Source organism: Corapipo altera, unplaced genomic scaffold, assembly GCF_003945725.1.
Source record: "Corapipo altera isolate COAL_440 unplaced genomic scaffold, ASM394572v1 22b, whole genome shotgun sequence".
NCBI classification, from domain to species: domain Eukaryota; kingdom Metazoa; phylum Chordata; class Aves; order Passeriformes; family Pipridae; genus Corapipo; species Corapipo altera.
Genome location: NW_020884876.1, coordinates 11,065,936 through 11,093,823, shown reverse-complemented (window position 1 = coordinate 11,093,823; position 27,888 = coordinate 11,065,936). Strand labels below are relative to the sequence as shown.

Sequence of the window (27,888 nt, the reverse complement as noted above, 5' to 3'; positions counted from 1 at the left end):
TGTGGAAAAGACCTTTGAGATCATTGAGTCCAACCCTTGACCAAACACCACTTTGTCCACTGATTTCATTTAACCTACACTGATCTCTTTGTATTTAATGTTAGAAATAAATTATTGCTAGACAGAAAAAAGTTAAGCTTATCCACTTTCTGCCACTGTATGCCAAACATTTCCAATTTGCTGTTATACCTGCTGAGAAGTATCTATAGACTTCATCCTTCATTCACAGCCACTTGCTCCTTGTGGTGTAAAAATCAAGGTTGTAGTCTTCACTGTCCATTTTAAGCATATTCAAATGCTGGAAAAATCTTGCCCAAATGCATAGGAAGGAAGAAGTCTATTGCTTCTGTAGAATTTCTTGTATGGCTGGATAAAATTAGACTAAGATGTAGCTATGAATAAGTTCATTAGTTTAAACATTTAAACATTTTCTTTGTTATAACTAGGCTTCAGAATTATTTTTATAGATCATAGGTTATTTTTGTTGTTGTTAAAAAATCGTATTTCATCTTCAGTTTCAATTGTGCATTAATTAATTTTTTATTCACTACCAGGCAGCTTGTGAAGGAAATATACAGATGTTACCACTCTCCACAGCAAGTGGATCTTCAAATTCTGGTGGAAGCAATACAGATGATTATAATGAGTAAGTTGTTCTAGTTTATATCTAAAACCTCATTTTAGTACAGAACGTAAAGTCATTAAGGGAGATAAAGCTTAGTGGTTTAATTTGGCATCAGTATTTTGAATTAAACAAAATATTGTGTCTTCTAGTACATAGTTAATAGAGTTACTAACTATCTGATGCTACACTAATTTCCCTCTTGTGACTCCTCCTGGCACAAAATGGATTTTTCATTTGTATGTTTTATAAATGTCCTTTTCACTTGTTTGATATTTAAGATGCATTCCTATGCCCTTAAATGTATAGCATATTAACTTAGAACTTCTGGTAAGCAGGGTAAGATTTAGCATTAACAGGTATTTATTATCCCCTATTATTATGCATCATCTGCTCCTGAAGCTTTGCTGTTTGTCATCAGTAAAGATTCTGACAACGTACACTAAAAATCAAACTAAGAGACAGTAGTTTTAGATTAGATATTAGGAAAAAATTCTTTACTGTGAGAGTGGTGAGGTTCTGGAACAGGTTGCCTAGAGAAGTTGTGGAAGCCCTACTCCTGAAAGTGTTTAATGCCAGGTTAGGTAGAGCTCTGAGTAACCTGTTCTAAGAGAAGGTGTCCCTGCCCATGGCAGGGACATGGAACTGAGTGATCTTTAAGGGCCCTTCCAACCCAAGCCATCCTGTGGTTCTGTGATTTTCATTGTCCATGCCCTTAAAAACACCCAAAGCATGCACCTCTCCTTGTTTAGAACAGTGCTCAAAAGCTGAATTATATTATCCAGTTATAGGTGTAGTAACAAGCAATTTAGAGGCTGTGTAGCTGCTTCATTTACATGTGCAATTTTTGAGCAATTAGAGAAATACTTGTGCAGAGTTTACAGGTATAGATTGGATATCCAAATATTTGATTTTTTTTTTTGTGTCAGTCTGAAGAGACAGTTCTGTACTTATGTAGATTTTGGGAAATGACCCCCATGAGTACACACCAACCTAAGCAGTGGATGAAGCTCAAACAGATTGCATTTTTCAAGCTAGTCGTAAGTCAAATATAGCAATTTTTAGGGTACAGAAGGAAATGCGGTAAATTTTACATAAATTAAGAGCCAAAGGACTCCAGCCTGAAAGTGACTTGCAGAATTCTTGTTTTGTTCTTGCAGGCTCCTGCACAAGGTCAGTAAAGAACTGGCAGATTGGTATTTTCAGGATGGCCATGCAGTGCTTGCAGCATGTTGTCATCTGGCTGTTGAAAATATAGAGGTATTTTTTTTGTCTTTAATTATGAAAAATCCGACATTGTCTTCCTTTCTCCACATGTGTTTTAAAATTTATGTATCACATTCTAAAATTCTACTTATACTTGATATTTGATTTGTATATATTTATGCAGAGTTAGATCCTTACAGTATTAAAGTTACTAGCAAAACTTCCTTGATTCTATTAAATTCAAGGTTTCTCTCATGTACAGAAAGTAATACATCGTCATTGAATTGTATATACACTATCTTGTTATATTAGAAAATATAAGATACTTAAGTACCTTACATATATACACTTAAGTGTTACTGTTTACTGTTTATGGTGATTCAAAATAGCTATTCAGAAATGGAAGTTATTGTTCTACAGAAGATGCAATCTCTGCCTTCATGAATTTACAGTCTAAATGAAAAAGTAAATAGGACAAAACCCCACCTCTCAGTACAAAAATAAAACTGACATGTAGGAAACATTATACTGGATTTTTCATTTTGTTTGTATTTTTATACAAATAGTTTCTTTTTCTCATTCTTTCTGGACTTAACGTGTTTTCCTCCTTTATCCCCCCCAAATAAATATAATTCCATCTCAATCATCTGTTCAGAGAGAAATTGAGAATCAATTAATGCTTGTATTTCAAAATAAGCATATTCCAAGTTGTTGTGTAGTCTCTTACTGTTTGACATTCTGCTATGCCTACCAGCAACTCTGGTTGGCCAGAGAGTGTCAGATCAGGAGAATCCTTCCTGGTTTCTTGTTTTTTTGAGTCTCCCTTCACTGAAAGAAAGGGGAAGTATATACTTTGAAAGTTAGTGTCATTACTTAAGATTAGATGAAATACCTATCACGCTTTTTAGTTATCATATCTGTGTAATCTCTTTGGTTAAATAAAGAAAGATTCTGCTAAAGGAAATCTATTTGTTTATTTAAAAACTGATTAACATGTGGTGCACAGTTATTTACTCATACAAGAGACCCAAATTATATATAATTTACTTTAAGTATTGCATATTTTTTCCTTCTGTAAAAAGCATTCTCATAAATTATTGTCATATGCTCAACATGGTGAATACCAAAAATGCTTATGATTTAATTTTTTCATTGAGCAAGCTTGCGATGGCAAACCTGATTCGTGGAAATGAACTGGAGCTGGCAGTCAGTGTGGGTACTGTCTTAGGAGAAAGTGCAGCACAAGCAACACATTATGCCCTAGAATTGCTAGCAAGAAAGTGTATGGCAGTAGCAACATGGTAAGAACTTCTTAATCCAAAGAAATTTTTTATTAATTTTTTTCCCTGACAAAACAATCAAGGTATTTCATTCTGGAACTTTTATGGAGACCAAACCACCATGGGTAGGTAGAATAAGAATTGCTGCTATTAGACCTTTGAAGTACAGGGCATACAAATGTTCTGCATTAATCTCAAAACACGTTATGTATGCATTGTAAATGAGAGAAGAGTCATTGTCAAACAGAGTGTGAAAACCATTGAAAAACCACTAGCTACTTGGGCAATAGGTAGCACATCAAGTCCTGGTCTGTCCTGAGTAAAAATAACTGCTTCAGACAAAGTAAGGCTGGAATTGAATTAAAAAGTCAAAAGGGACAGAAGCTCAAGTAGGATCTGTGAAGTGATTTTTAAGTACTTGTTTGAAAAATAAAGAAGCTAATAGTCTGAGGAATTATTTTATATCGGTATCAGGAATACAAGATAGCTGAAAAGATTTAAGGATGAAACAGGATTACTGTTGAATTCTGCAGGAGTAATTTCTCTGTTGCATATAGGGGAAACCTTCTCTGGTTTTCCTTTGAAGAGTACAGCTTCTTGTTTTTTACCTACCAGTGAAAAGCAGAAAACTGTCCCAAGATATATTTGGCAGCTATCAAGGTGTTTCATAATTAATATGTCATAGAAAAGATGTACTTAAACAGATGCTGCGATTAAGGATCAGTTTTTCTGCTACAGTTAGTGCGAAAATATCTAGAGGCAGCCTGAGAGAAACAGTGGAACTCCTCTCTATAGAGCATTTAGCCTGCCTTAGACAATGAAACATTGTAGAAAAAGATAAGAAATTGATGGCTTGCTACTTTCACTTTGCAATGATTTAGCAATGATTTAGGTCTGCAATGCACCAGTTTTAACAGGGTTGTTTTGGCAACTCCAAATCCAGCTGTTAAAGTCTCTGAAGCTCCTTCTTTGATCTCCCTGCTTTCATTGTGAAGGGTGATTTTTATGTAGCCTCCAATAGGAAGCACTGGATATGGAGTTAAGAAAAACAGTGTATATTTTTCCCAGTTCCATAACAAAAGCTTGTTCTGATCTCAGAGCTGTAACAAGTACTTACAGTAGTATGGCATTTATGTTTAGGTACATAAAGCTTCTGCAAACTTATGGCATATGTATACTGAAGTCTACATTGGCACATGTGATAAAATTTTTAAATGGTATACTGCATACTGCCCAAGTATACATCTGGATTTCACAGTGGGTTATACTGAACACCTACTGCAGCTACACTCTGCAATCCTGGAGTCTGATTTTCAACCATTACAACATATTTTTTCTATTGTGTAGGAAAAGATCAGGGATTCATGAATCTCTTCATATTTTGTAATAAAGAGATACTGACACAGCATAATACGTCTTGGTTCACTGCATTTATAAGGTCATGTGTGGGGAAGCTGCAGTTCCAGGTCTCTGACATTTGAAGGGTTCCCTTTTTGTTTTTATTGGTTGTTATGCTTAGGGATTTCCATCAGTTGGAAACATTGGTGAAATGTTTCTTGGGATTTGGTTGGTTCTTTTTAGAAGTGCTCTAAAATGTAAAAAATTTAAACAAATAAAGTAAAAACTAAACATTCATATCCTTCCCCAAACCTACAGCCTTGGGAAATTAACACCTAAATAGTGTTAAAAGAAACCTTCTACTATTCAAAAGGCTAATCATATTTTACTTGGGATAATGAATTCTGCATATGCAAACTCAGCCACCTAATTTTTATCTTTATACTTGACAGTGTTTTCAGCATAATTCTTAAAAATCATTCCAGGTAACGTTCCATGAGGGCTTCTTTGTATTATTTTTTTTTAAATAAACGTTGGATTCAGATTTTGCAAAATAACTTCTAATCACGTTAAAAAAATGTTTAAATTGCTTTTGAAGATTAGCACATGTGAGTAACTGATCTTAAAAATAGTTTAAGAAGCTGTGAAATATCCTATATTCTGAAAGAGCGCTTCTATAACTTGGAAAAGTGGCTATTGCACAGTAATAGTATAACAGATATTCCGAAGACCTTTTGGTATTAATTTCTTTAGGTAGTCAAAAGGCATTTCTTTGTTGTTGTTAGTCAGTTACCCTGACTCTTAGATTTTCTGTTGTCTTTTAATTATTTTCTTAGATATTCCTTCTGTAAAGTAGTACAAAGTTTTGTTCATTACTCTTTCAATGTCTTCCTATTAGCTTTCCATCACTTGGATACAGGTATTTTGCTTGTTTATAGAAAGAAAGATTTGAAAAGCATGTGACTTTATTAAGGGTAAAAATAAGATTAAACTAAGTGTTCTAATTTTTAATTGTGATATGTACTTGAAAGTGGGATAGAAAGCAGTTACAAATATTGGACAATAGCTTACTTGAACATTTTTAAGCCAAGGACCCCATTCTGAAAATCCAGAGGAACTTTGTAGGATTTTTTGCCTTACACAGGGGCAAGTCAGTCTTGTGGGTCACAGGAGAAATGATGTCTGCCTGAATAGAAGAATCAGAGGACAACCAGAATAGCCAGTTATTAATATTTGAATAGAATAATTGTTTAAGAATAATTTCCTAATATTACATGTGTTCCCTCCAACTGCTTATTGTGTTCAGGATAGGGTAAAAAATGGTAAAAAGTTAGGAAAATTTCAGAAATGTCAGTTTGCTCAAACACAGTTTTCCTTTGAGAAGAATGAAAATAGATATCACATTCTTTTCTTGTATAATCTCTCTATTTTAATGTCATAGAAGCATGCCATTCTGGATGACTGAGAGATGCTTTATGCTGATGACATGGAGCTTTAGAAGCCTGGAAGTTTGAGGATGGTTTCATGACAGAGAACCACATTATCATCTTTCCTTCTCTCAAATTGGATAGTTCCTACTCTCCCTTCCCATCCCTGGTCATGCATTCTTCCAACTCACTTTGAGGTGGTTCTGATGCTTTAGGATTCCACAGCTGTTTAATTCAACCAATAAAACAACAGAAAGTTCACTTGATGACTTCCACAAAAAGATTAAATAGATTAAACCTCATTTATTGCACCAAAATAGTCTTAGAGACTGAGATTGCTTCTGCACTTCTCTGGAAATAGTATTGTTTTCAGTAAACTCTTCTTTATAAAAAGAATGTTAAAGAGAAAACAGTATCCTCATATTACAAACCATCAAAAGTAACTACATGTCATCTTTTGTTTGTGCAGGGATTTAGCAGCTGATCTTCTTAGGATGATTCCTGATAACAAACTGCAGTTAGTAAAACTATGTGCTTTTTATCCTGGATGCATAGCAGAAATAAATGACCTGCATGAAAAGGTACAACATAAAAAAATTTACCTGAATGCTAATGAGAGGTTATGTATTGATTTTTTTACTAATTTCAAAAAACTTTAGGCCAAGTAAATCTGTAGGATGAATTTGTCCCCAGCAGTCTTATACATTGCTTGCCCTTCTTTGCTCTTTTAGTCTTCATTGACTTTATTTTCAGTATTGTGCAAGAAATTTAGTTCTTTAATTCTGCTCTTTGTGTACGCTTTCCATTACACAGGTTACTTTCCGAAGTAGCTTATGATCTTCAGAATTACCTGTCAGTATGATTTGCAACCTACTAGATATGCAGCCTAATCATGTTGTGGCAGATCAGCTTTCTTTACTAGTCTGAGTTGTTTTACATCTTATCCCTCTAATGTCCTTAAATCCCTCCTTTCCTCTTTAGCAGCAGAAGGGTCTTCTCTGCTGACTCCCTTAAGGTTCAGCTCAGACTGCACATTTATTAAGCAGTAGTAAAAAGTTCACAAAAACATTAGCAATGGAAACTGGTACTGCTTAAATTAAAGTTACAGAACGTTCTCCCCCGTGTTGTTCTCTGGTCTAGATGGCTTTCTTAATGTGCATCATATACAGGTACATCTTTCAAACAATGAGTCCTTCAGAGAGAATTTTTTTCTTATTGTTATGTTCAAACATCAGTGTTTCTCTGCATCTTAAAGAATTGTTTGAACATTTCTGTCACTTTCTGGCAAAATGTTTTTTTCCAGTGCAATCTTCCTGATGCAGAAGAATGTATGCGGTTGGCAGAGACAATTCAGGCAGACGGAGATATATTTGAAACGATAAAGTACTATCTGTTAAGCACAGAACCTGACAGGGCTCTCCCTGTTGGCATTCAGTATGTGAAAGGTAGGTACTTGGATGAAGAAACCTTTTAAAGTGTAAGTAATTTGTATAACTTGCCTCTTGACATATTTTTATTTTTCAACAGAACAACTTTGTGGCTCAGATTGGACTTTGGATTCAGTCTTTCCATATCTTGATCTTCTAAGTTACATACGCACTGAACAATTAATGTTACATCATTGTAGTGAGTGAGTATATTTTCATTACTTAGAAAGTGGAACTTTCATTAAAGGAAACTTTAGGAACTTATAAACAAATATATACACATATATATATATTATATGTAGGTGAACACTGTTACTATCATTGTTTGCTTACCAAAAGAGGGATACAGAAAAAATTTTCAGCAAGCTGGCTGATTCTCAATCTGGAGAATAGAATGTGGAAATTTCCTAAATTTTGAAGGTTTAGCAAGAAAAAAAAAGATATTTTACTGCTTCTTTCTCTGTAGCATATTTACAAGGGGTGAATCAATGGTCTTATGTGAAGACCTTCACTTTGATCTGTTCTGGTTTCAGTTTCCTGAGGAAAAAAAGCAGTGGTACCACACGCAATGTGGGCTTTTATGTCAGTGTTAAGAAAATTTGAGCTGCCGCTCTCAGTATTAACTCTATAATAGTTGGAAGCTGTGGTTCATCTTTATGACAGATGGTTGAAACTAGGCCTAGATGCCTACACAAGTGTACGTGTGAAGAACTAAAAGGAGAAAAAAACTGGGGAAATTTGGTGAAACTAAAGTCCTCGCTAATATTTGGGGCAATTTTGTTTCCATTTAGAGTTCTAGCACATTAAAAGCTCTGAGTGTTGTTTTTGTAACTTTACATGATTGTGCTTAAAAACTGTGTTGTATGTGCCATTTAAAATTTAACAATGGAGATGAGTATAAAACACACAGAGTCTGTTTTAACAACTGCATGGCACAGAAAATAAGCATAATCAGCAAACATATATTCTCCACAAAAGGTGGATGGATAAATTAGGTTTTAATATTATAATATGAATATGAGTTTGTTTAATGTTTTGCAAATGCTTGTTGTTTTTCATGATTAATACTTGTCCATTTATAGATTTCGGAATGAGTTGCTGATTTTGTGTGGTTATATTGGTGCTTTACTTGCTATCAGAAGACAGTACAATAGCATTGTACCTGCACTGTATGAGTATACAAGGTAATACTATGTTTTCACTAACACTGAGAAATTTCAGACCTTATTATGACATATACCATACATTGCTCCCACTTCCCCTTAACCTCCCCTCCAAAAAAAAAAAGAAAACCAAAAACAACTGAGTTCCCAGTTCTGTTATAAAGTTGTAAGGGTATAGCCATGCTTGCATATAGAACCTTCTTTACTTTCTTTATGCATTATACACATAAAAGTTTCTGAGGTAACGCAATGAGTTGTGAAACCAGGATATGAGTCAAACTCTGATTTCTGTAAAAAACCAATTTTTAGAAGTAGATGAGTATTCAGCATCACCTCCATGAATGACTGACTATACATGGACAGTAACACTTCTAAGTTGTATCTACCTGTAGACCATTTGCCAAGACTTGCTCTATAGCAACAAGGACAAGCTTTGAATTTGGAGTTCATGACTGGGCACTCCCTTGATTTTCAACAAGAAACCCAGTTTGGCCTTCTGTTACTCAGTGAGCTAATATCTCCAGACATTAATACACTTGACCTTGCCCACTTGATCTGACCTGGCCTGGCCTGGTCCTGCCCTCTTGGTGCAGCTCAACCCCGACTGGTCACCTGACTAGTCACCTAACTATATATTGGCAAAATAGGTCCTTAAATTTAGTGAAGTTGACACGAGTAGACTGGACTAGGCCCACCTGACTCGACTTGACTGACTTGAATCAGCTCAGCCTGACCCAGTTGTCCTGACCTGACCTGACCTGACCTCAATTACTATGTGACCCAACTTTGTCCACTTGACTTGACCAGACTTGGCTTGACCCAGCCCAGTCTGGCTTGGCCCAACTCACTTGACCCTACTCAACCTGACCTGCTTGATTTCACTTGGTACACCTGACTTCATCTGACCCCACTTGAACTTGAACCAACTAACTTGAACTAGAAAACAGAAAGATTAAGATGAATCATCTTTATCTTATATGGTAAATAAAGTAGACTTACATGGAATACTTTAGTATTCCTTTCTCAGAGTATAACCACGATTGTTTAGTCTTCCTGTCTGGTTCAGTAATGATATCCAGCTGACATATTTCCATTTCTCCTTCACTGTTGGGGATGTCAATTCCTCTTGGTTCTGTCACCTAACTTACTGAGTAGCAAGGTCAGCTCCAAGGTGTCACTGATTTCATAGTGAAAGCTGTGCTGACATTATTCCAGTGGTTACTCCTGCATTAGCTGATCTAACAGACCCCTGCAGCTTTGTTAATAATTTCAGCTCCTTTATCTCTTCATCAAGAATAAATGTTGTGTATATGTTGTTCAGTCCTTTCACACCTCACTAGAATTGTGACCTTTCCTATGCTTCCTGATATTTTATCAGAATTGCCTACCGAGGATAATTAAACAACTTAATATGTCTTTCCTCTTAGCCATCCTCATGTCTGAAACTTGGTGAGAGGATTGGGAAAAGGGAAAAAGAGCATTTTTTTGTTGTCGTTGTTTTTGTTTTGTTTTGTTTTTTCCTGAACCTCCAGAAATAACAAGATGAAATACAAGCTTTTACAAAAGGGCTATTCTGATATGTATATTAACAGACTAGTAATACGCAGTCTTTGAGACTCAGTTTTTGATACTTTTGGCTGTCAAGCTTTCAATTTTCCTGGGATATAAAGAACCACAGAAAAATACAGCTCTAAGTTTTATTCTTGGATTGCCCAATGTCTTCAGGATTCATGGATTTTTAGATTCCAGCACATTTTAAATCGGACACTTACACGCTTACATACAAGCTGGACTTTTTAGGGCATCCCAACACAAATGAAATGTGGCTGAATTAGGTGAGGTAGTAACTGTCCCTTATTTTATATTTTGATAAATAAAAAATGCATCCACTGCAAGGGTTTTGAAACTGTTTTCCACAAGTAAAACCAGGCTGTCCCAGAACATGTGTTGAACCATGTTTCTCTAACTGTATTTTTACCATATCTACTATATATTGGCAAAATAGGTCCTTAATTTTAGTGAATTTGACATATTAAGAAATAAGAACACATATTAAGATACAGAACGGCCTCAAATTAAAAAAATAATAGAGCTAATTAAGTAAGGTGTAAATAGGAATAATTAAAATAAGATTTAAATGAAAAAGTATACTTTATATCTGTTATTAATATTTATAAGGTTTAATATAATGATTATTGTGAAGGATCAATTTATTTCCATCAAGTTATTTCCATATCGAATCAGAAATAATCAGATAGACATTACTAATGTCTATCTTGTTTTGCTTCTAAGAAAATACTCATTGTTAGAATTAATTTGGACTTTGATTACTTTTATTTCTTTTCAGTCAGCTTTTAAAAAGACGAGAAGTATCCGTACCTTTGAAAATTGAACAGCTTTCTGAGGAATTAGATGCATGGAGAGCTTGCACACAATTAAACAAGTAGGTGGAAAAATATAAAATTACCATGAGTGAGACTGGTAGTATTAACTGTTTAATTGTAAATTTATTTCCTTTGTAAAATATGAATATGACTGGGGGGAAAAGAAGTGCTTTGTGTCTTCTCATTTCTAAAACAAATTAAGAAGTATAGTTGAAAACCAAATATCTTTTGTTCTTAGGTCTAGCGATGAACTGCCATGCACCCCACCATCTGAATCACAGAGAGCGGTGTATTCAGTGCTCGTATCACGAATTCAGGAGGAGCCTCTGAAAGGAATGGTTGGGCCAGACTGTGTCACTGGATCAAATCTTCCTAGTCATTCAGATGTTCATATCTCTTGTTTGACAGGGCTAAAGATACAGGTACGGCTTCAGAGAGCTGAAGTGTTCTTTCTTGGTGATAGCATTGACTAGCTGTGAGGCTGCCATAAATCTAAGGCCACATCCATCATTTAGGAGGAAAAATGTTTACCCTGTTCTCACAGTAGCAGAGTTAAAGATGACAAACGCTGACATCTGCTATATAAGAAAGGCTGCATAAAGAATTGTCCAATCAAATAATTCATTTCTCAAATCCAAAACATTTTAATTTCCATGTAAAATTCCTTTGCCAGATGTTCTGCCTGAAGTGCATGTAAATTATTGCCTACGACCTCACCGCAGCTTGAATAAAAGCCAGGATATTATTTATCTTCAAACACATACTAACATTTTTCTGGTGTTGGTATTTATTACTATGGAAATACATACCATAAAACTTGCAATTCTTGACTAATTAAAGCCAGATATTAGCAGACTAAAGATTCAAAGATGTTTATTCATCACTCATATGGAGCTTTATGATTGAAGCACATTAGTCCTTATAACGCCTCTTTGGTATATGTTGTTATTTCAATAAAGAGAAAGTTGGCAGATCCTGAAAATGCTACTCCTGTCTCCAGGTAGTGCTGCAGTGTGAATTTACTCTCTTAGATGATACTGTCTCCTCTGTCCAGTGCAAGATGCCAGCTGAAAGAGTAACAGGGTGGTTCCAGGACTAAGAAGGATAGTTTTGTGTCAGAAATTGGACATTGCAAAATACTAGTGGGATTTTTGAGGTAAACAAAATTTACAGTTGCACCCCATCAATCAAAAAAAACCTTGCTTTCGACACTTTCACATTAGATCAGTGGTCTCTGGCTATGGCTGTGCTCTCAACATTTGCTAACAGCCATGTAAAGCTACCATTGTTATAACCCATTCAACAAGCATAGCAAATATGGTGTCACCATCTTGTCATCTACAATATCCTTATTTCCAGATTAGTGTACATTAGGAGTCATTGCTTTAGGCATGCAGATCAGCTCACAAATCACTTAGTTAATACTAAGGTGTATAGCAGCCTAATTGCATTGGGTTTACAAGTTCTAAGTAGCAAGTTTGGAAAGCTCAACCCTTTCAGAAAACGCTTAAACTGAATTGCAGCTTTGAGACCAGATTTTGTCAAATGAATAAATTGCCAAATAGCTCTTCTTCCATCAGATAAATGAGTATTTTTTCCTTTTCGTAGTGAGCATTTAAAATTATTCTGTAGACTCCATGTTTTCAAACAGTTCATGAATGCATTATTTTGGGGTTTTTTGTAGATAGGAAGAAGCACAGATCAGCACAGATTATGACAGACACCATGAAGCATGGACAGTATTCTGATGGAAGAAAGCTTGTTACCTCCGTTTCTAGATCAGGCTAAATTAAGCTCTGGAATAATTGACAAGCATATATGTAATAATAGTAAAATATATTATTAAAAATCAAACTAAAAATTTAAACATTATTAAGTGTTGAGTAGCCAGGTTTGGAAACATAGCAAGTTTACTCAATTTATAATGTGTAACTCTTATCAAAGTTGTAAGTTGGTGGGGTAAAATTTTTTGCATGAAGGTTAGTTGTAAAGAAGACTTTTATGTTCTTCTCAGATAAAATGTGCTTTCTGCTGTGGTGGCTTTTACACAGTACCTGTGTGCTTTTTTTTTCTTTCCCTCTCCAAATATTTTTGCTGTACAGGGTCCAGTGTTCTTCCTTGAAGATGGAAAATCTGCTATTTCACTGAATGATGCTTTGATGTGGGCCAAAGTCAATCCTTTTTCACCACTAGGAACAGGAATACGACTTAACCCATTTTGATGAGGTGTTTCCTCGTACTTTATAGTGCTTAAAATAACACTCTGGGGGTTAATACTGATTTAACCTTGATCAAAGGACAGAAAGTGGTAGTTGATTCCTCTTGAAGGGCAAGTACTTGAACTTTGAAAATTGTAAAGTGAGAGCAAGAAAAGAATTTCTATACAAATGTTTGTTGAAAATCCAAAGAAAAAAGTTATTTGATAATCCAAAGAAAAAGTCCTAACTTCATATACAGCCATGTCTTTTTTTTTTTCAGTAAGAACGGTGTTGTCAGACAATACAGACATATTTTAGTCAACTCTGTGTGAATAGATGCCTTGTAAAGGGAGTAAGCAGCTATCTGCACATTATCAAAATATTGATAAAAACTGTGAAATCCATAAACACACTTCCAAATACATAATAATAGAATCACTTTATTGATACCTACTGCAACCTGTTTTTAGAAGGACTGGAATACTGTGGCTCTTTCACACATTGTGTCCCCCTTTTTAATTTTAACTAATTTTTACACACAGGGTTCTATAGTAAAAGTAAAATTTAAAGAGTAGATTATTTTTTTCATCCATTTGTTATTGTGCTTATCAGCAGTACAAATAGCAGTTTACTTATGTTTTGTTTAGAGAGTTTCGAATATTTACATTACAAAATTCTATTTTCTAATAGGATCATTTTTGGCAACTATCCCCCTTATATTTTCACTGGAAGCTAAAATGTATTTATAAAACTGGTTTTTTTTAACAAAGGGTTTGTAAGGAACAAACAGCAAATTTATTGCAATTATTTAACTGTGATATATATATATTTAAAATATTTGTTTTCTTTTTACATTTTGTATTAGTTATAAACATGCATATAGTATGACAAACCAGAAGTAAATACCTGTGCATATATATTTTTATTTACTAAATCTGTGCTCAAATGGGAAAAACTAGTTATGGCAATAGAACACTAAGAATATTTAAACTTTAAAGCTGTGTATAGTATGGAATTTAATGATAAGGAAAATATTATACTTATTTATTATTAATAACTCTTATAATCAGAATTACCTGTAGAAAAGATACCTTGGTTACAATATTCTTTATTAGTTTAATTGCTGGCACTTAAGCAGAAATCTGCTTTATCTGATGTTACATTTTTTGCTGCTGCTTTAAAATAAATTTTAAAATTTATTTAAAATCCTGGTAATTACATGAAATATAAAGAAATTGGAATTAAAAATTGGCAGAATTATTTCAATAGAAACTGTTGTAAAACTGGTAATAATAGCAGGTCTCTATTTATCAGACCCTGTAGACAATTCTCAATACAGAGGTAAGCCATGCCCTCATATAACTAGAAATAACAATGCCACCATGCTGGAAAGGGGGGATGGAGACTAGAAATAAAAAAATACAAGGTTGTTTTTCCTTCTCTTTAAAAAGGTAAAATTTCATTCTGGCAATGTTCTAGAGTATTATTACAGGGTTTCTGGTGTAAGAATAAATTGGAGGGGGGGAGGCAAAAACCTAAAAACCCCCATTTTGTAGCCTAAAAACCCCCATTTTTGTATGTACTTGGATGCTGGAACAGAATGTTTTACTATCTGCAGGTGTTCTTTGGAAAATGATTTTCCTTTTTTTAACTCTGTGGAGCTTGGCAAAGAAGAATTGGGTTTCAGAAGTCGAAATTTGTAGTTTTTGAAATAATTTTCCATCAGTCAGTATCTGATATCTGCTTCTGTCAAATGAAAGACTTGCTGTCTTTTAGCACATAAATTGTATAACCTGATATATAAAAGTCGTTAATGCAGAGGTGCAGAGCAATGGTAAGAACATGCAGCCCCATGACTGGTGACTGGAATCTAAAGGATTGACTCAACTGCCATTCTACTGTATTTAAAATCTTTTGCTGTACCATAAGGACTTTTACCAATATTTCACAGTTTAAATAACTTAAAATGTGTAGTATAACTACATCAATGTGTTGCACATAAATTGTGCCTTAACATGGAATCTTGGGCAAATCTACTCTCTCTTTAGAATGTGAGGGTTAGGAATTCTTTCATTGCTAAAATATAAAAATTAAGTCAGAGGGCGTTTTTTTTATATTTGGGGTAAATCAGGAAACAGTCATTGTGAATAACATGAGGTTGCATTTTCCTTGTAGTTGTTTGTACCCCATGTGTTGAGTGAGGGGAATATGCAGAAAAGGTTGTAATTGTGTCTACTGCTACAGCTGTGGTTGCAACTGTGAAACTATGAATTCATCATTTTCATAATTAATTTCAGATTGTTTGCTAATATGTGACTTCATTGTCTGGCACAGCAAGTCAAATACAGATATTTCTCCCTTAATATTAAAGAATACTTTGTCTTCAAATTATTGTTTGACTCTTCTGTGAAAGTCTTATTTCCATTTGAATGAAGAAATGTATCGAGCTATACAGCTAGTGCTTTCCAATGACTATTAAATCTCAGTTAAATTTCACATCACTTTATTCCCCCAAACCAAATCCATTGTTATATTGAAAGAATCTGTCCAACATTACTGACATGTTTATAAGCTTCACAGACTGCTTCACTGGCAGCTGCAGTCTGAGATATGAGGTGTGATGCTTTAAATCCATGTTGTTGGACTTCTTCATTGGGTAAAATAATTTCAATCCAGAATTACAAATTAAGATTACACTAATGAAAGAAACTCCATTCTTAACACAGAAAACAGGCATCAGGTTTTCTTAAAAACTTGAAGTTAAATGTTTATGTAGGAAGGAAATGAAATCTAGGATCATCTTTGCTCCAGATAAAAATTACAAAAGACATGGAGCAGGGAGCAGATTCACAACAGCAGTGCTGAGGACCAGTATTCATTTGCACATAAGTCAGCATATGAGGAGATGAAGTACACTTTCTGATTAAGTGAAAATGTTGCATAGAGCCGTTGTGTTTTGTGGCTTTTACTTACAGGTTGTTATACCCTGTGTGGGGCTGCCGTGCCGGCCCAGGCCCGGAGCCGCTGCCCCCCAGGCACGGCCGCAGCAAGGCCCGGGCTGGGCCGGATGGTGCTGAGCAGCCCCTGCAGCCTCCCCTTCCCTGTGCTTTCACAGCCTCTTTTGTCTCAGGAGTGCTTTTTGAGCGTGCCTGTAGGATTTCACTGTTGGATTGCTTTCCAGAATTGGCATATTATGCTTTTTTTTTTTTAATTAAAATGTCCTGTGATACTGTTTTAGTGGTCTAAAAATTCATATGATAAGAGGTATTCCAACCTGTAAAGAATGTTTCTTCCAAACCTGGATGTGCTGTAGTGGTCTTAAACAGTGCTCTGATATGGGTAATTTTTTTATTACATTTATTTCATACTAAGAATAGGGCCCTCACAGCATGAAAACAGTAAGAAACCTGTTTCCTTTCATTTCTGGCTAAACAAAGGATCATTTTTGGAAGAGATTTTACCAAATACTAACGTTAGGTATTTCATTGCTGTGTATTTTTGGTATGTGGCATTAGCAGGCTCTGATCTGCCTGAGACCTGTTCCAGTGCATAGTCCTGCCAGGGCAACAACATCCATTTCCTATTTTTGTTTGTCCCTGTTACATAGTAACAGAAGCACTGTCCCATCCCACTTGGTTTATCTTGCCAAAATGACTCGCATTTTCACATAATTATTTGGTAGCAAAAGATAAAAGTTTATGTTGAGAAATGCATCTTGCCCAGGATCCAAGTCATAATATTACCATAAGCCAGTTTCTTCTGACTAGTCTACCCTTTTGTAGAATTACAGGAAAAGCAGTACCAAATAAATAGCTGTAAACTCCAGAAACGGTCTTTCTTTGCTCTTTGGATAGTGGCAAGGATTGGTGGGAATAGATATTGCAAATGCCTCAAGAGCACAAACACAACTATTTGCAATGAGATGGCTTCAACTCCTATGTGACTCTCAGCAAAACTTCTCACATTATCCTGTGGTGTTGAACAGGTGTTTTGCAGAGTAGCCACACTTGCTCAAAACTGATCTTATGGAACATGAGAGCTTTTTTTGACACTTTGTCTGAGTCAAACTTGAAAAGCACTGTGGCCACCCGAAGGGGAGGATCTAAATTATCTCATTCTACATAGAGAAGTTCAGCAGTGCCATGGTTGGCTTGGCGGTTCGAAGTTGGCTTGTTTGTTGAAGTAACACACAGTACTGGTATTGTACATAAAAACATAAATTGCTAGGTTTTGATGGAAACCAGAACCACCATCACTCCATAAGTCTGGATGTTATAGCCTCCTAAGCAGCTCCTCTTACTTGCATTTGACTTTCCTTTACAGGGACTTCAGAAGAGACCCCTAACTAGAGTTTTTGCAGGGAACAGAAGAAAACTAGGATAATTTAACAAGAGCAAGTGCTGGACAGCTACATTTTTCATTAGAGTGGATATAATTTAGCAACTGACTAAGCATTCCTCTTTGTGAAAGCTTCCTCTATAGTTAGTTCCTCATTTAGTATCTTTCCAGTAGGAACATAAATACTGAAAGGAGTCACTGAAAAGGAATGGAATAGGGTGAATCACCAAGGGCAAGTGGCAAATTACCAGGTGTCTTATGCTTTGGTTTACAGGAATTGAGTATAAGTCACTGAGAGTGTGATTTGTTCTCAAAGGAACACCAAAGGAGAAGACTGAGAGGAGGAGCACTGCATTTCAGTGTAGTCAGATCACATTTTTTGACAAGACAGGCAATCACCAAAATGCAAGGGCAAGAAATCTTTGGGGTTTTCTAATGTCTCTTGCGGGTGTCAGCATTCCTTCTCTGGCTGGAGTTGAACAATAAAATTTCAACCTGTTCACAGAAATGCCTGCTAGAGCATTCTGGGATTTTGCAGTATGATTTTTGGAGCTGGGTAATTGTTTATAAACCAGACAGCAAGAGAAATAATGTCCTTTCAAGAGTGCTAACCCTCTTGATACAGAGAACTGATGTATTTCTGGAACCTCGAATCCACCTCCTGAACTTTAGCTTGAAGATTCATTATCCACATTTCCACAATATGCCTTCAGAAACCTCATAGAAATACTACACGTTAAAGTATGCCTTTCCCTGAGGCAAATAATTATTTTATATGCCAATGATACAGCATTGTTATGAAAAGATAAGGAAAGAGCCCATATGATTTTGTTTTATAAGAGCAGATCAAAAGTACCTCAGCATTAAGGCTTTTGAGAAATATTCCTCTGGAATTCTTAAAGCTATGAATTGTATCAATAAACAGAGATTCTATAAAATATAGAGATCATGTTCACAGTAGCTTAATTCCATTTCACAGCACAGGCAGTGAGGAAGAATAAAGGAAGTTTTTCATTAATTAATCGTCTATATAAAGGAAAAGAAAAAAATGACATCCAATCGTTTTATTTTTATCAATGCATATAGCGCACCTATCACCAAGTATTTTTAGATACATGAACAACAGAAATTTAAAAACACATACAATACTGACTCCAAATGGACAAACTTAACAGATAATAATGAAGAAACTCTTTGTGGTTCAGGTGTGTCAAAGAGATTTTAAAAATATAAACACAAAATTAACAGCACTAAAGCTATTGAGTATTAAGGTAAAGCTATATAATCACGTCCCAGAGTATCAGCACACTTATTCAATTCAGCTTTATTAGCACCATGGTACTAGTTGCTGAATGGCTCACAGTTACTATTACATTACCAACACCAGATGTCAAAGATACAATTTTTTAAGCAATATGCAAAAGGCTCTTTTTCCGCCCAGCAGTTCTTTAGATAAAATGTACAATAAACAGAGAGAAGAAAAAGTACTTGCTATTTAAGTTTCTAACACTTATTTACTATGTTATCTGTACTGTAAGAAATTCTTCAGTATTGTTGGCAACTGGAGCTGTGGAACAAGATGCAGTCTAGCTCTTCCTATGTAATTTCGGATACGTAGTCGGCAGAGCTGACACAGAGAGGATGGTGTGGCTGCAAACGAGGAAGGAAGGAATTTAATTGCACAACAATAAAAGCCAGGACTTTGTTTTACAGCAGTCTTGCACAATAATGGGATTTCTTTAAAAAAAAGTTCACATTTTGCATATTGGGCCTTTTTCTTCATTTCTTTTCCTTCATTGCCTTTCTGCCCTCAAAGATAAAGGCTGTTTCTTGCCAAGTAATTTTTTTTGACATCTTTGCTGTGACTTTCAAAAATACTACTACTAGTCTTGGTAAATTTGTGAAAACCTACAGGTTTTAGAGGGGTTTTGTTAACAGCATTCAGACTTACAGAGTTGTTTCCTTAAGTTCACCTCTAAAGAGATGCTCACAGTTATTGAAATAGTTTCTTTCTCTTGTAGCTTATTTTTACATTATACATAGGTCAGTCTGAACAAATCCAGTTCCCTTAGGAATATTCTCTCTCCAAGGCAACAGACCTTTAGGAGTTTTGAGGGACTCTTGAGTGTCGACTCCTATTTCTCAGGTTCTTATAATTTCATGAAGAAAATTTAGAAAATGAAATTTTTTATACTTTTTGCTCACAATAAAAATAAAGTCTTTTATATGCACTTAAAAATACATTTTTAAAGATATTGTGACAGCTGACCACAATGAAATATATTTTTAATCTGAAATTTAAATACTCAGTTTCTTTTTAACAAGGTCTGTAATGGCCAATAAAAATATAGCTTTAAATGTCAACTTGTGTAAACACCCAAAAAATATAATTATACTTGTTCAGCTTGATATAAATTTTGATGCTGCTTGGTCAATGGGCTCTATCTAGCCTGAGACTAAATATTCCTGAGTATTTTTATAGTTACAAAGGAAATTACCTGAATGCTAATATATTCATTTAAAAAAGCACAATGTAACATCTATAACATGGGTTGTTTGGGTTGTTGAGTTGAGGTTTTTTTGGGTGGGTTTAGGGGTTTTTTAAATAATACAAGTTACAGTTGCAAAAACACACACATAAAACTTACCTTCATGGAAGAGCAGCAGTCTCTCCACTAAACTGCTAGGAGCAGCTAAATCAACAGGCCTCTCAAAATCTGAATTTTTGGCATTTATGTCTGCCCCAAATTCAAGGAGTAAATTTACAATCTCTGTACTAGAATGCTGGGCAGCAGCATGGAGTGGAGTTTGCAAATGCTTTCCTTTCTGCACATTGGCACCTGGTGGGTAGATGCACATAAAGAGATGTCAGAAGAGATTAATTAAAATTGCCATTGAGTAAAAATGGAGCTACAAAATAAACAAAAAACCCCACTGTCCTAGAATGTCCTAGAATGCCACAGTGCATTTAGCCACTTTATTAATTCCATTGCATAGAACTACAGCTAACCATATCAATACAGGGGTTTTTATCCTATGGTTTATTACCTAAGTACAACCAGATAAAAAGAAAAATCAAATCAGGTCACATGAGCATCATTGTTGCTCTAATTATAAAAAAGTACTTTTTGTACGCATTTACAAAAATTTGCACTACCTAAAAGTATACTTTCCTTATTTGAATATTTAAAAAAAAATCACTAAACTGAGGTTTTGTATGTATATTTTTATAGGTACACCAACTCAAAAAGGATGCTTTATAGTTTTTCATGTGTTGAAGCTGGCAAAGGGTTTGTAATAGACTCCCCATCCCATCCAACCTTAGGATTTATCTATAAATGACTTAATTTAAATTAAGGTAAGATACACAGTCAAGAAATCTAATAGGGAAAAAAACCTTGTACTATTAATTCTCCCAATCATGGAATTCTAATTATTACACTTTTGTATTCAGAAAGATTTGTTAACTTATTTTAAATTAAAATTGATTAAATTAATTTGCAGTAATTTATTCATATTCAAGAAAAAAAATCCATATAAGAGTTAAACCAAACCAGCCAGTATGAAAGAATTTCCCTTACAGGCAAGCTGATAGACCCCCTAAAACTGAGTTTGCCCCAATAGTTTTCTAGATTATTCTAGTAGAATAAAAACCCAGACTTCTTAAGAGAGATTTGCTGATCTTGTGAGACCAAAAAGAAGCTTGTGTACCCACTTTACTCCCTGAACCAACACTTTTTGCCTTTTAAATTCCCTTTTGAATAAAATAATTTATTAATGTCACAGGCCTAGCAATTAGATTTGAAGTCTGAACGACTCATTGTTCTCAATAGTAACAATTTGAGAATACTTCTGCAGTACCATTTTCTTGCTTATTTCATTGTCTATTTGCTTTCCAACTTCTAATACATTCTTACAAACCAATAAAATATGAAAAAATTCAGACATACTTAAGTAGTTACTTATATTCTCAGTTTACATATCCTTTTCTATTCCAGGGAGCCAACATATGTAGAATAAGCCATTCTATTGCTTTTTTTTAATGTATGGTAGTATTTGAATCCCCAAATATGCTAATTATACTTTTGCTGTTCTTAAATATTAAAATCATGACATAGGATAATTAATCATCTAAAGAGACTGAATCAATGAGAAACAATTTAGCTGTTTAAGTTCTAAATATAACATGCAATCAGCTAGAAGAACAATTCTGGTGCAATGATAGCAAGGCTGAATTATTCTTAGATATATATTTTCCTTCATTGTGCTACAGGACATGAAAGCCCTGTATGTCATTACCTGAAGCACAGCAAATGATCCTGTAGCTATGCCCATTGTGTCTCTGGGCTTGTACTAAAACAGAGCGAGCCTCCAACATCTCTTTCCAGTTGATTAAATAAATAATAAAATTTAGGAAATTTGTTATTTTGAAATTTGTGAAATTCAGGATCAGTTACGTTTTACCTCTTCCCTCTGCTACTCAGCTTCTCTGCCTTGTGAAAAGATCAAACAGAATATTGTGAAGAATGAAAGAAAGTGGGACTACATTGCTAAAATAGTTCTATTGAAATCTCAATGATCGCTACATAGAATTCCTTTTTCAAAGCTGATTTTTTATCCTTGTCTTCCCTACAGAAAATGAATAGCTACAAATCTGTAGTAGGTGCTAAAAATTTTGAACATCCATTCTTACTTGTCTTGCTTCCTTTTCTGGTCATACACTCACTATATCACCAAAAAAAGAAAGACACAGTAATTTATTGTAAGGAAACACACATCACAGCATAACATTTGAAGTAGAGCCCTGCAAGCAAGTGTTCTAGTTCCAATGACTCAGCACAGCTAACTTGAAAGGTGAGTAGAGTATGCTGATTTTACAGACTAGTAATATTTTTATTTAAATCATTACATACCTGCATAAAGAAGCTTTCGAATGCAATGGATCTGCTGTGAAATGCAAGCTACATACAGAGGTGTTCCTAAATGAGGAAGGTCTTGGTCAACATCTATACCCCAGGATATCAGTACCTCCAGACATTCACTGTGACCTGTCAGTACAAAGCACGACAGAGTTTGCTCAACTTCAGTAAGCTGTGTCAGACAAAACCTCACACATTTCTTAACCCTGAGATACTGGTCAACTGCCCCATGTTTATTCAGCAGATAATTTCTTACCTCTGCTGGCTGCTTCATGAGTTGGCGAAGGCAGACAGGACTCCCACTGAGCTTTGGCACCATACTGTAACAGGAGCTCAGCACATGCTGCACTGCCTCTCGAACAGGCATTAAATAAAGGTGTCACTCCATCAATTGTTGTAGCATTTACCTAGAATACATATAATCTATTTAAGAACAGAATTGAAAGAAAGGTAGATTTTTAAACAGGAAATAGTTAGAAATTGCATTAAAACACACACACACAAAAAAAAGATACTAGTTAGAATAATAGCTCAACTGACCAGTCCCTGTCCTATTGTCTTCCTCATACCACACCCTTCATTTGAAATTAGTTTACTAATATTCTTATTAAACTATGTTGAATAAACTAAAATACACCTGGAATGCTAAAGAGCACACATTGATATCTGGGGAGTAAATAATTTTCAAAAGTCATTGCACTGCGCTTGTTTCACTGAAATAGAAAATCTAGACTTTGGTAGTAACAGGTTAACACGGACCTTCTCTCCGCAGCTCTGGCAAGTCCATATTAAATGTGAGAGAAACTAGGCAACTTTGTGAGGGCTAATAATACTAAAGGAAGGAGCACAGGTATTAGGAGAGGGCTCCTTCCAGGACTCTGGCTTATCATCTTTCATACACCCCCAAACCCACCAAACCAATTAAAAGTACTAAAAATAAATCAGATGTGAAAAGGAATTTTTTTCCTATAGTTTTTTCTATAGTGTCTGTAGTTTTCTATCTTTAGAATCCTTGTGCTAGGTAAAGTGGAGAGGCATTGTTTTTGGAAACATCTATAAATCTTTTTTTTTTTTTTTCTGTTATAACATAGACATATTCTACATGGTTTTCAAACCTGAATTTGTAAGGACAGTAAATATTTGAATTACAAAGATCAGAGACTTGGGAAGGTATGCATTTGAACTCTGATGTCAGCAGGAATTGTAGTGAAAGTGATCTATAGAGTCCCATTTTTGTTTTGGGATAAAAGATATGACAGTCTATGTCAGTACAGAAAAGAGGCAGTGCTTTTTTGTACTCAGACCAAAGAATTTTAAGTGCACACAGGTGTAGTGTGAGAACAGACATTCTGATGATTAAAAGAACAGTCTCCTGAAAGCCACTCAAAGCAAAAAGGAACCCAGTAGAGGAGAGAAATGCATTCCATATTTTAGAAACACTTGATGAATACTGCTATCAGATGCTCTCCAATTCATTACCCTGTCTCAGTGTCCGCCCATCACTGTCCTTTGTTAGCATGCAGATGACAGCTTATTGTAAATAAATGAGATGAACACAACCAATAGGGTGAGTAGAGGGAAATACCAATCAAAAATAAAAATCAAGGAATATATCCTTCTCAGTTAAACCAAGGTTAGCATTGGACTTCATGCTAAAAAAACCCCAAAAAACAAAGCCTTACATTTGCTCCTGCTTCAAGGAGGATTCTTGCGCATCCTACATGATCTCCCAGGCAGGCTTCATGAAGTGGAGTTACTTGGTCAATTGTTAGTGTGTCTACATTGTACCCCTAAAATAGATGTGAATGACATTTAAAGATCATACAAAAGCTATTAAGAGTTAGTCCCTCACACTACTGTTCAAATGAATAGTTTAAAATATTCTAAATAGGCTTAAAACTCAACTTGCAATAAGTAAATCCTCAATGAGCATAGAAAGAATCTTTCATCAATCAGTGTATAACAGAATAAAAGTAAGTTCTCAACTCTTCTTTTTTTTTCTTTTTTTTTTTTTTTAATCAGAAATAGGCATAGGATATAGAGGGTATAAAGAAGTTTGGAACAGACTGTTGAGATGTACAGTGATAGGGCAAAAGACAGCAGACCCAAGCTGGAACATGCTAAATTCCAATTAGTTATATGGAAAAAATTTAACAGTGAAACCCCCGAGGTTGGTGCATCTCCACTCTTGGTGATCTTTGAAACACAACAAGGACCTGAGTCTAAACTCTACAGTGACTCTATGATCCTCTAACTTAAGTGTTGAAATATCCAAAGCCATGAATTTTAGCAAGGAAAACATTCACTGGATTGATAAAATCATCAAGCCCTTGAAGTTTTCTGCAGTTGATGTTGTTTGATTCTTAAGAACTAATAGGGATCTATAGTATAATTATGCAGTATTAAAATAGCTGATAGGACAGTACTGTAATATTGAAATTTAGCAGTTTGAGTCTCTCCCGTCACTATTAACAAAATATTATTTTTCTTAAATGACAACTATGCAATACCCAGAATCTTTTAGTGATTCTTCTCATTACCTAGTATCTTCCTGACTAGCTCTATTTATTCAAAGGAGTTTAAAGCAGTGGAACTACAACGATTTATACCATGCAAGAGGGGAAGACTGACATACATTTAGACACAATTTTCGTAATTTTTTTTTTTGGGGGGGAGAGTTTAAAGCATACAGAGGAAATATTTTAAATACTAACATATATTTTAATATGAAAAATTCCTACGTGTGTATTGCTCTGAAAAATTCAAGTGAAAAAAAGTAAAAAAAAGTATACTAAATTTGCATTAATAATCTATGCTGAGAAATTAAGTAACATTAAAAATAAATAACTGTAAGAACACAGCCTTTACCTGTGACAATAAAGTCTTTAGAGAAAGAAGACGTCCTTGACTGGCTGCCTCATGCAGAGGTGAACGATCTGCCCAAGAACCTTTATAAGAACAACACTTATTGAATAAACCATGTGAATGCATAGAGCAAGGCAGAAAATATAATGCACAGAATGAAGTCAATTGTCCTATGACACTAATTTTTCCTCTTTAGTGACTATATTTCAAATTATCAGTTTCTAAACAATAAAACCTGTTCTATTATTTACTGTAAACACCTCTAATAAATGATTATGAGGTACAGATAATAAAATATTAAGATATTGATTTCATTAATCTGACTTAATAAATTCATCAATTACTATATTTTCCACTTCTATTTTTGCATTGTTTATTTTTAATACAAGTAATATAACTTATTTTTGTAGCTGGTATATAAGCTTTATTTGAACTTAAACCAGACATAAACCTGCCTGAAGAAGTCATGAAGAAGCTGATGTATACGAAAATCAATGGGGAAATCCCTGTATATGATGAGATTAATTTGCAGCTACGACACTATTGCAAATAGAGAAATACAGTGAGAATCACACTAAAAAAATTACTATAGTAGAAATATGATATTAAGTCTAAGTTCTCATTCCATAAGCTATCAGGCATAAAAACAATTAGATATGCATACTGTAAAAGTTTGGCATTTATTTATCACCCTCAAAAAAGAAAGGAGAAAAACAAAACAGGAACACAACAACAACCCAGTCTTCACACACATACCCCCCATAACTCCCAGCCTAGATCCAGAGTCATCCTGCAGCTCTTGGTGAAGGACCTGCCCTTTCCTCTATAAGACTGGATACTGGACAGGTTCCTTCTAGCCATTCAGGTTTGCAGGTATAGCTGATACCGATTCATTTAATGAATTTTGCAAATCGAGTTTTGAGAGACTGTGCAAGGAAGAACCATCTTTAAAATGTATTATGAATTACCGATATTTTTTCCTGTAAGAAGAAAATCACTAAAACTCTAAAATACTAATACAATCACTTGTGTGAGTTATATCAAGCCTTCCAAAATCCCTGAAGAAACATAGAGAGAATTAACTAAATATGATGAACTGGTAACACAGGCAGATGAATCTTCAATGCATAAAAGTCTTCGACTTTGTCCCTTGCAATGGACAGGAACTGCCTACAGAGCCAGTTACTGCATTTTAGTGACAAGGCAATTAAATGAGAAGGTTGTTGCTCAATCACTGGCAATTATCATAACTACACACCAGAAATAGACCCTATTTCTGTTTCATATTGGTCCCCTTCTGTTCACCATCCTCTTTCAGAAAGTACACTTTTGGTTACTATAAGCAACCCCCTGAAATCACATGAAGAATGACTAAAAAGATTAGAGCTGCTCAACCTGAAAAGAAATTAAGGGATAGTTAAAAACATGTGAAATAGTGCACAATAGGAAAATGTAGATAAAACCTCAATTTTCCTAGAGGTGTTAGGGAATGAAACTAAAACTTACAGAGACATAAGGCTGCATCTTAGAGAACATATAACTGCTCTTTGTAACTCAGCACTACTGAATGCTATTGAGATCAAAAACTTAGTAAAACAAAAGCACAGCTGAGTATTTATCATAAAAGTACATAAAGCTGATCCCGGAAGTTAAAAAACATGAGACTAAGGCTTTATAAACCTGATTTTAAAAATGCAGGGAGATTTCTATTATGTCAGAGTATCCTGTGTGTGAAGCTCTTTGTGCTCTTTGATCTGCCAGAGTAGATGGACCACTGGCAAGATCCAGTTTCCAATACTCTGTCAGAATTATTTGCACTAAGCTCTTATTATATGTGTGTGCACACACATCCACATGCACACCCATTGTTCCCTGTACTTTCTACTTCAGGCTTATTTAATGTAATGTTTTGAAATTCTTATTGTTAGTCAGAATAACAGCTAAAAACCCCACACATAAAGTGATTGGGATTTTAAGGGCTATTATACCATAAAAAACAAAGTTCAGAAATATTAGTGACCCAATTTTGACAAAATAGAAGCATTTTCTCTGTCATCCCAATAAGCTCAGATAGATTTATTCTACTGTAATAGAATACACCGATGTGTGTAATCACAATGAGTATTTTGATCAATGATTTCCTTCTTCTGCAGTAGTACTTGAATGAGCACTCAACTTGTTCTAATTCAAATGAATTAGATCCACTAAGTTCTCCTGCTGGCAGCTGTGAAGAATTACTCAAAAAAAAAAAAAAATTTAAATCTGTATTTAGAGGTTGCTCCCTGTCTCTATATGCGAGAACATGTCTCTCTCTTGACAGTTTATACTACTCAATTACGGAAAAAAAAACGTAACTAATTATATAGAAAAACATCTTATAAAATTGTGTCATGGAGTTTTTCTGTCCATTAAATACAATCACACTTCAGACATGTTTATAGCCACGTATAAATAGAACAAAGATGCAGGTAGGATCTGAAAACAACAATTTTTCACCTTTCTTTCCTTCACCTCCTTCATTCTTGGATTGATCAGAAGAAGTCTGTTAATTACTCCAATGACATTTGAGAATAAAATTATGCCAGATCCCGTTGTAACCTCTGTTTGGCACATAGACCTACCTTATAAAACTATCTTCATGTAGAGATATCTGTCAGCCAGATGTATTTAATGGTAAATCCATTAAATACAAAATGCTTGTATCATCTCTTCTGCAAATAA

At 34.8% G+C, this 27,888-nt stretch overlaps 2 protein-coding genes across 12 annotated transcripts in view; one reads left to right on the top strand and one right to left on the bottom strand.

Moving 5' to 3' along the window:
* The window catches only part of WDR17 (WD repeat domain 17), a 57,093-nt gene extending 41,660 nt beyond the window's left edge, over positions 1-15,433 (top strand). For 4 of the 5 annotated variants that reach the window (XM_027635853.1, XM_027635852.1, XM_027635849.1 and 1 more), the window contains exons 20-30: positions 555-646; positions 1,783-1,882; positions 2,990-3,129; positions 5,345-5,365; positions 6,343-6,454; positions 7,177-7,318; positions 7,401-7,503; positions 8,383-8,484; positions 10,811-10,906; positions 11,086-11,269; positions 12,950-15,433. In XM_027635853.1, coding sequence (XP_027491654.1) covers positions 555-646; positions 1,783-1,882; positions 2,990-3,129; positions 5,345-5,365; positions 6,343-6,454; positions 7,177-7,318; positions 7,401-7,503; positions 8,383-8,484; positions 10,811-10,906; positions 11,086-11,269; positions 12,950-13,069 — 1,212 coding nt within the window. In that variant the 3' untranslated portion in view covers positions 13,070-15,433. The remainder of the gene's footprint in view (positions 1-554; positions 647-1,782; positions 1,883-2,989; positions 3,130-5,344; positions 5,366-6,342; positions 6,455-7,176; positions 7,319-7,400; positions 7,504-8,382; positions 8,485-10,810; positions 10,907-11,085; positions 11,270-12,949) is intronic. The other variant, XM_027635850.1, reaches the window with a different exon arrangement.
* A 2,999-nt stretch (positions 15,434-18,432) lies between these two features.
* Positions 18,433-27,888, bottom strand: part of ASB5 (ankyrin repeat and SOCS box containing 5) — a 40,065-nt gene continuing 30,609 nt past the window's right edge. For all 7 annotated transcript variants that reach the window (XM_027635594.1, XM_027635592.1, XM_027635597.1 and 4 more), the window contains 6 exons: positions 25,171-25,250; positions 23,985-24,092; positions 22,559-22,709; positions 22,297-22,431; positions 20,032-20,223; positions 18,433-19,033 (listed from right to left, as the gene is read on the bottom strand). In XM_027635594.1, coding sequence (XP_027491395.1) covers positions 18,906-19,033; positions 20,032-20,223; positions 22,297-22,431; positions 22,559-22,709; positions 23,985-24,092; positions 25,171-25,250 — 794 coding nt within the window. In that variant the 3' untranslated portion in view covers positions 18,433-18,905. The remainder of the gene's footprint in view (positions 19,034-20,031; positions 20,224-22,296; positions 22,432-22,558; positions 22,710-23,984; positions 24,093-25,170; positions 25,251-27,888) is intronic.